At 36.8% G+C, this 9,438-nt stretch overlaps 1 protein-coding gene across 5 annotated transcripts in view; it reads left to right on the forward strand.

Moving 5' to 3' along the window:
• The window catches only part of HECW2 (HECT, C2 and WW domain containing E3 ubiquitin protein ligase 2), a 420,397-nt gene extending 415,495 nt beyond the window's left edge, over positions 1-4,902 (forward strand). For all 5 annotated transcript variants that reach the window (XM_043445118.1, XM_043445119.1, XM_043445120.1 and 2 more), the window contains one exon: positions 139-4,902. In XM_043445118.1, coding sequence (XP_043301053.1) covers positions 139-250 — 112 coding nt within the window. In that variant the 3' untranslated portion in view covers positions 251-4,902. The remainder of the gene's footprint in view (positions 1-138) is intronic.
• Positions 4,903-9,438: the final 4,536 nt, after the last annotated feature.

Consider the following 9,438-nt stretch of genomic DNA (forward strand, 5'->3'; position numbering starts at 1 on the left):
CAAAGTGTTTCCAAAAGGAGTGTGAAAATTGGCAACAAAGCAAATTTGAATATGAAAGACGAGCATGCACAGACACCAGAAGGAAGGCTCTGGTCACTCACAGCGTTCTCAACTCTCTACTGCTTCTTCTGTTTGCAGAGCTCACACTTGCTTTAACCGCCTGGATCTCCCTCCGTACCCATCCTTCTCCATGCTCTATGAGAAACTCTTGACAGCCGTTGAAGAGACCAGTACCTTTGGACTTGAGTGACCTGGAGGCGCAATGCCCAGAAGCTGCCTTCCTGAAGAATGGCTGAGCATTGGAAGTTCCAAGAGTCGCTTCCATTAGAGTAAAGCTGAATGCTGTTATTTTCCAGGAACGGATGCTCTGTCTCATTTGGGTACTGGAGAGTGATGATGATCCTCTTGGAAGGATTTGGGTGAGCTTGATGCCCAGGGAACCACCCAACAGTCTTTCAATCAACAGTTCTTGACTGCCAAACTTTTTTCCATTTGTTATATTCCAAGACAAAGATGAACCTGTACACGATCAGCTCCATGGTAACTTTTAGAGACTCAGGAGAATCATGAAACTTAACCTTTGAACATGGTTCAAGCCAAACTGACAGCACTTGGCCCAATCTCCAAATTAGTGCAAGTTAAATAGTATAATAAAAACAAATATATTTCCTGAAAATACATTCATTTAAGCCCTAAGTTATAACAGAATATTCATTTTCTTGCTTCTGAGTACCTGCATGGTGTGTACCATAGGTTTCAGCTTTCATGGGACACAAGTGGAAAATGAAACCAAGTCAATATGAGGTAACCTTTAAGATTTGCAATAAGGTGGTCTGTGACAATGTATATGCAAAGTGATATGTGTGTAATTATGGCTGAAGACAAAACTGTTATCAATGAATTACTAATGACAGATTTTATGCTTTATAATGCATGAAAACAATTTTAAAATAACTAGCAATTAATCACAGCGTATCAGGAAAAAAGTACACAGTGAGTTCTGTTTATTTTTTATAGTTTCATTATATTTATGTTCTCTAAGATGTAGATAAGAATCGACCTATCATACTATATGTATCATCTGTTCCATTTTCATGTTCCATGCTTATTCGGGCATCATGCGTGTATGTATCCTTTTAAGCACTCTCAAGGGAACAAAAGGGCCTTTTATTTTTATAAAGGTACAAAAAATTCCCCAAAATATTTTGCACTGAATGTACCAAAGTTGAAGGGACATTATAATATGACTAACAACAACTCCATCACTTGATAAGTGTAATAGAAAATAGCTTCTAAATCAAACTTTCTTCACAGTGCCATGTCTACCACTACAAGGACTGTGCATCTAAGTAATAATTTTTTAAGACTCACTCTATGTGATAGTATGATATGCATTTATTTAAAATGCATTAGACTCTTCCATCCATCAAATACTTTACAGGATGGCATTTAATACAGGTATTTCGTATTTCCCCCACTGCTTTTTATTTGTACAGCCTCATTAAACACTAAGCTCAGTTAGGGAGCCATCAGCAACACCCAAGAGATCAGCTCTCTTTAGTAATAAGAATTCCATTTTCCCTCATCAGTCAAGACATCACAAATTGAAAGTCTCAGTACTATATTTCTAAGTCTGCATTTTCACTGATGCATAATTTTCTTATCAATATTAAGAAACAATTTTTCTATAATATCTCAGAAACTGCATGACATCACTGGCGTTGTCTCTGCTTAGTTTATCAGAGGGTGTTCTTCATTTTTATTACTTTGGGGTTACTCACCATCATGGTTTATTTCTTAACTTATGGCCACAACTAACCAGGTGTTCGATATAATTAAGTTAAATTGAGGGTAATAAAAGCATTGGATTAAACATTTGGTTTGCCAGCCTATGGTATTACAGGCATTGCCGAGAACAACATTTATAGTAGCCATGGAATTCCTGTTATAGGGTGTTAGCTATCTTAATGTTTTATAGAGGTCAAATGCATGATTTTCATAGATGGTTGATGATGGTAAGAACTGATTACTCTGTTGGTTAAACTACATTTACTATGGGGACCCTCAAGAGGAATACTACTCATTGTATGCCTACACTAAAGGCAGGTACTGCAGTGTGGAGAAACATTCTGGGGAAAAAGGTTACAACAATCTGGAAGTAAGAAGGATGGATTTATCTGTGTACTATAATTGTGTCAGAAAGAAAGGGAAGAAAACAATCTTAACTGGAAATGTTAGTTTGTACTTACTTATCATGAATATAAGTATATATTTAATTTTACAAACTATTTCTACTTGTTTGTATTTTTTTCATTATAAGGGAAAATAGTATAACATACTTTTAAAAAAACACATTTTTGATGGTATATAAGATGTTTCAGAGCTGGCATTCCCTAAGCAGCTGATAGAAGGTTTCGAAAATACAGCATTTCTTTCAAAGCTATTTTCATAGACCATGTTAGCTTGCATTTTGGTTTGTGACACTTTGTTGTCACATTCTGCATTATTAGGTAAGATTTGAAATAAAATATATCTCTCTAATTATTTCTTTCCAAATACCAGTATAATCATTAATTGCTACCATTCTCAGAGTTGAAAGTTATCCAAGCTGTACCTATCACATCAGAATACCATGATAATTGATCTCTTATTTTTCATTAGTATAAACAAAAGAATCTGATAATAACTATTTAAAACATTAAATTAACATTTCCACAGAATAAATTCAACTTTAATGTACTCTACAAATAGAAATATCCGTAAATATTTTCTTCTGGACTATGAACCTAGATAATTTGGCTGTCTGGTCTTATTTTCTTTAAAATGCTTATAAATGATGCATATAGTATACCATTTTATAAAAGATGGTCATGATACATCAAATACATGCAGAACATCTCTTAGGTGAGAGAAGAGGCATTGGCATTCACTCTGTGCCAGCTGCTATGGTTGATGGTTGAGCTACAAGATTCAAAATCTGTCCTCAAGAAGTTTACAGTCTATTGGAATACATACCAAGGTTCAAAAAATATTTTAAATAAAATTTGATATGTTCTACAATCAAGAGAACAGCTTGCTCCATCTGGGAGTTCCAATGACAACTTCATATGTGGGAGATACTGTGGCTAAAAAAAATCATATAAATGCTCTTTCTGTTGATACCTAATGGCATATAATAGTATGATGATACTGGTCAAGTGTGGAAGCCCAGTGGAGAAGGAAATGTAACCCACTCCAGTATTCTTTCCTGGGATATCCCATGGACAGAGGAGCCTGGCAGGCTATGGTCCATGGGGTCACAGAAGAGATACAGTTGAGCGTGCACACATGCTTGCACATGGAAGCCCAGAGTGCATTTACACACGGGGTTTAAAGTGTGAAAAGGTGGGGAACTGAACCATGATGGACCAACCCAAGGATCTTCGAGTTATCCAAAAAATGACACAATTAAGTTCAATAGTTTCCCTGTTTCTTTTTTCATCTGCACTATGGTGTATTAGGTTGGTGCAAAGGTAATTATGGTTTCGGACCCATTATAACTAGGCTCAGACACATCTTTATTAATCAAAATAGGAACCATCACAGTCAACACATTTTTGCCAATGAGAAATAAGTTTGTTTATTCCTGTAGCATAAAAATCCATACTTCAAGATCTGACGAACTCTTGGAAAGCATTTTCCCCGCAAAAAAATTGTTGATATGCTTGAGGAAGTGGTGGTCAGTTGAGATGTCAGATAAATGCAGCAGATGAGGCAAAACCTCGTAGCCCAATTTGTTCAACTTTTGAAGCGTTGGTTGTATGACCTGCTGTTGGGTGTTGTGGAGAATAATTGGACCTTTCTGTTGACCATGCTGGCTGCAGGCATTGCAGCTTGTGGTGCTTCTGATCGATTTGCTGAGCATACTTCTCAAATGTAATGGTTTTGCTGGGATTCAGGAAGCTGTAGTGGATCAGACCAGCATCAGATCACCAAACAGTGAGCATGGCCCTTTATTTGGTGCGAGTTTGGCTTCAGTAAGTGCTTTGGAGCTCCTTCCTGGTCCACCCACTGAGCTGGTCATCGCTGGTTGTTGTATAAAATCCACCTTGTGTAGCATGTCACAGTCTGGTCAAAAAATGGTTCATTGTTGCATAGAATAAGAGAACACAACACTTGAAAATGATGGGTTTTTTTGATTGGTGGTCAGTTTATGAGGCACCCACTTACTGAGCTTTTTCATCTTTCCAGTTTGCTTCAAATGCCAGACGATCATAGAATGGTTGACTTGGGCAACTTCTCATGTAGTTGTAAGAGGATCAGCTTTGATGATCCTCTCCGTTGGTCGTTGTCAGCTTCCAATGGCCAGCCACTGCATTCCTTATCTTCAAGGCTCTTGTCTCCTTTGCAGAACTTCTTGAACGACCACTGCACTATATGTTCATTAACAGTTCCTGGGCCAAATGCGTTGTTGATGTTGCAAGTTGTCTCCACTGCTTTACCACCCATTTTGAACTCAAATAAGAAATTGCTCAAATTTACCTTTTGTCTAACATAATTTCCATAGCCTAAAATACATATAAAATAAATAGCAAGTAATAATTCACTAGCAAAAAACATAAAGCAAGAAATGCACATTAAAATGATGTGTAACATAACCACATTTAAGAATGGCATCAAATGGCAAAGTTCAGAAATGCAAAACCAAAGGTACATTTGCACCAATCTAATAACTTTGCTTTGCAGTGTTAAAAATCCCAATTCCTGAGCCCATCCACCTCTGGGGCCAAAATGTTTTTCTTGTGCAAAAAAAAAAAAAAAAAAAATGAATGGATCTTGGCCAAAGAAATGTGGTTGCAATTTTCTAGCATCTGTTATATTTATAATTAAGTAAAAGTTCTGTAATAAGTGAAGGAAAATTTGTTTCTCTTATATAACAATCATGTTTAAAAAACTGCGTTCAAATGATTGACAGTAATGGTGGAATATGTTTAAACAGTGCTTTAGAGTTTCTCAGTGCTTTCGGGCGCTTGGTTTGTCTTGATCCTCACATACTCCGTGGAGTAGAAGGTATCAAGTCTTGTCTGCATTGGGGCTGATTTTCACAGGTGGCTTGTGAGATCACTTTCAGCACTTCACAGCTACAGTTCCAGGTTTCATCTTGAGAAATGTGGACACTAATATGTATACCAGCCTATTCCAGTTTCACCGAAATTTGCAAGCTGCTTGTCTACCCAAACTCTCATTTTTTGAATCACTCTTAAAAACATGACACCTTCTGAAAAGTCCTTGAAGAAGTTAGCATATTCATAGAAAAAATTCCCAATATCCTTAATGTTTCCGTTTTACTACGTTATTATGAGAAATTAAAAACGAAATGCAAAATTTGATTGCTTTTGGTGGATTTCTATATTATAGTAAGTTTAGTTTTCTCAAATATTATTTGGAAGCAAGATAATGAAACAGCACTTTAATCAGAAACCTGATTTTATTTTTTAATTTTAAACAAGGATGATCTAGAAAACCCTGATAGCTGAGTTCCGGTGATACGGGTTGAAGGGACCACTGCAGGTTCTTTTCCTCTTTGTCTTCCGCACATTGATCCAACCTTTTTTCTTCTTTCTGCACAAATTATGACTTGATCACTTCTAACTAAGGCAAACATCTGATAATGAAGAGTCTTTTCAGTCCAACCCAGTTGAGGAAACTCCCACTGAAGATGAAATGATGCTACACCATCATTACAAAATACTTATCACACTGCATAGTACAAATACAAATAAAGACCATGGCCTCACCCTCAAAGTGAATCTGACTTTCAGGCCCTTTTGTGTTCTTACCTGCTTTCTGATTTAATTGATGAGTGAAAATATTCTAAATCTTAGACACCTTACTTCTATAAAATTGAGTTTAAATTAATGAGAATGTCACTTTCACTTAGGTTCTAATTTTGCAAAGCCTATATTGCCTTTCTAATTCAGTTGTGTTTTCTAGCTAGATTTGCTTGCCTCACATGGAAGCAAGGGGATGTCAGAGACATCAAGCTTTCTAAACTGTGGCCAACCACTTGCTGCCCACTAGAAGGATGATAGGAACAAGAAAATCAGAAAAGATGGAACCAGTAGTGTTATCCCCCCATGCCCCCGCTTTCTCCCCCACCCCTGCCAAGAATGTAATGCTAATTATGGACCAACTATCAAGATTCAGGAGTGGTAACTGCATTCCAAGGAGCTGGCACAAAGGATATGCTGAACGTGTGTGCCCTGCCCATATCAACAGGTATACTGTTGCAGGGGGAAAGTTAAAACAAGGGTGAAAGGATCACCTTATGGCTCTGCGGCTGTGGGTAGAAACATATACTTTGGTTTCTGACTTTGAGGAAAAGAATTATATGCTGCCCAATGAGAGCACTGCTTGGGTCCCCTTATCTTCAGTAGGGTGATAACATTTTTCTGTATTGCAAAACAGAATTTAGTCCAAAAGTATTAAAGCTAACCATAGCTTAATTAGGAGATCCAATGATTTAGCATTAAGTTGTGTTGTGGATTACTTTTAACAATTGTTGTTGTTATAATTGAACTTTAGGGGAAAAGAGAGCACACATTGCTTGACACATTTCTTTTGCTTAATTTGTTTTTTAGCAGACATTCTTTGACATGACAGTCACTTCCAAAACATTTTTCATGGCTCCTAATGGTAACTTAAATGTTCCCTGGTCATGTATAAGCAAAAAACCTGACAATTGGGTTACTGAATTGCAAATGGAGACCTAATCTGTATTTCCAGTTTTCCAAGAAATTAATCAAGACTGAAATACATTTGCTTAGATTTAATCTGTAAGGTAGATTATTTGGCTTTCATGATCAAACAGTTCAGCAGAATTGGAAGGCCCTAGTTGTATGGCTTCTGGGAAACACAGGAAAATTAAACTTATACATGAAATTTTTATGTGGAGTGGCCTTGGGCAGGTAATATCTTTCTATCCAATTTTCTTTTAAGATATTACAACCCTGAGCAGTGTTGATAGGTATGGTGTATGATTCAAACTGAATCAAATATTACTGATGCAGGTAAGGAATCAGTAAACTTCTGGTTACTATCACCTTCTATAAGAAAGGATGGATAATGTTCAAGAAATACCTTGGAAGGACTAACCAGGAAACATACAAAACTGAATGTTCTTTTAGGACCCTAACGCTCTAAAAGATGGTATTACAACCTATTTTTCTTTATATGGTATCATAAGTAAAATTTGAGGCTGTTAATATGTTGGAAAGTGCATAATATCACGTTTTTATAATAGGGATGCAGGCATTCCAAAGTAAATAAATAAAGATACATGCATCTCTCCTGCCTCTTACTGAAAGTATTAATCTAATTTTATAGTAATGATTACTTTTTAATATTTAGGCTCTGTAAAAAAAAAAAGCCACGTTATGTGTAAGATTTCAGTGGAGCACAGGTGGTGTATTTTTTAAGCCTTCAAATTTCTTTTCACAAATTCCACCCATTGTGTCTATTACACCATGTCACAATTAATAGCTATGTTTCTATTTTTGTTGAGTTGATTTAAGCCTCATATTTATTCAATGTTACTTTTAATAGAGAACAATAATGGGAAGTATTTGCTATTGACATTGAGATTATACAGCTCTCATTTTACCTTATATTTAAATTTCATCTTTTTTTCTCCAAGCAAATAATGCAGACTGTTGACATCCTAGAAATGAATCATGGGTGGTCTTAAATGGAGCCTGGGACTCTGAAATGTAGACTTGTTTGTTTTCTGGAAAGTCTGTATTCTTATCCTTACCTGAACCCCTGACTTTTGAGTTGTATTTTTTTATGATTCTGAAATGCTTTGAGGGAAAGATATTTTATGTGTACAATTTGTTTTATTTTCATACTGATCTCTATTTTTGTTTAAAACCATGTTGCATCATGAAATCACTTAATCCAAAATAAATCTTCTTTAAAAAAAATAGATTATGATTTTTCTGTGATACATTTGGGGAGGAAAAAAACTCAAGAGGAAAGAGAGCAAAGTAGGGATAAAGGTCTCATGGGATTAGTATGCAGCTTTGTGGATACAGGAAGTTCTCTTTTCATGATATTTATAATTAGGAATCTATTTTGTTTATCCCTAAAAGATTATTTTACTATTTGGTAGTGCATAAATTAATGTTAAAGGAATGAATTAACACAAATCATAATCTCTTAACTCACATGAGTTGAGACTATTTGCTAAACCATCTTGGTTGAATGCTTGTTTCATAACCACATATGCACATTACCACCACTACCGCCCACATCAGTCTAATTGAGAGGTCACATGTTCACAAGCCTGCAGGGGCCAGACAAGTAAAACAATAGTAAAACAAGCATATGGCTGGATGTGTTTATTGAGTGCAACTGGCTGGGTGTAAGCAATAGAGAATGGTGGGTTTGCCTAAAGGAGGCATTGTAATACTTTGCTCCGGCAGATTCTACTCACGTGAAATTCAGGTCAGTGTTGAAAGATTCAGGTCAGTGTTTACTTATCAGGAGAAACCCAGAAATCTAAAACTTTAGATTTCTAAAACTAGTATTTCTAGGTCTCTTTAATACTGGGTGAAAGTGAAAGCGTTAGTTGCTCAGTCCTGTCCAGCTCTTTGTGACCCCAGGGACTGTAGTCCATCAGACTTCTGTTCATGGAATTCTCCAGGCAAGAACACTGGAGTGGGTAGCCATTCCCTTCTCCAGGGGATCTTCCTGACCCAGGGATCGAACCTGGGTCTCTTGCATCACAGGCAGATTCTTCACCGACTGAGCCACCAGGGCAGCCCCTTAATACTGGGTGGATCAAAGCAAATCAGTCTGTAGGTTGAATTTACCTTGCAGGTCTTCCAGTTTGGAACACTTGATTTACTCTGTAATGTTATTTTATGACTGGCTGGTAATGTAAGTGAACTGACCAAATAAATACTACTGAGACATGGCAATTAATAGAAGATATGGGGAAAGGCACCCACTCCAGTGTTCTTGCCTGGAGAATCCCAGGGACGGGGGAGCCTAGTGGGCTGCCGTCTGTGGGGTCGCACAGAGTCGGACACGACTGAAGTGGCTTAGCAGCAGTAGCAGCAGCGTGGGGAAAGGCTAATATATGCTGGAAGGATAGATAGTCAGTAAATGATATACTTGAAAATGATGCGTGCTTACCAGTATCTTTTTGAAAACCAATTTGTGTTCATTCATGTAAGTTGAGAATCTATGTCAAGTTTTCGTGAAGTAGATGTGCCATTAAACTCATGTATTTTAAACTAGAAATGAATTTCCTGTATCACATAAGAGCAATTAAAGCAAAGACTCATCTTCTATAACTAACTGAAGTTTGATATTGTCATTGAAAGAGAAGAGCAAGAGATTAACCTATGACACTGACTTCATGGTTATTGTGTCATAATGCTCTCTCTATAACCT

Source organism: Cervus canadensis, chromosome 24 (assembly GCF_019320065.1).
Source record: "Cervus canadensis isolate Bull #8, Minnesota chromosome 24, ASM1932006v1, whole genome shotgun sequence".
In the NCBI taxonomy this organism is placed as follows: Eukaryota; Metazoa; Chordata; class Mammalia; order Artiodactyla; family Cervidae; genus Cervus; species Cervus canadensis.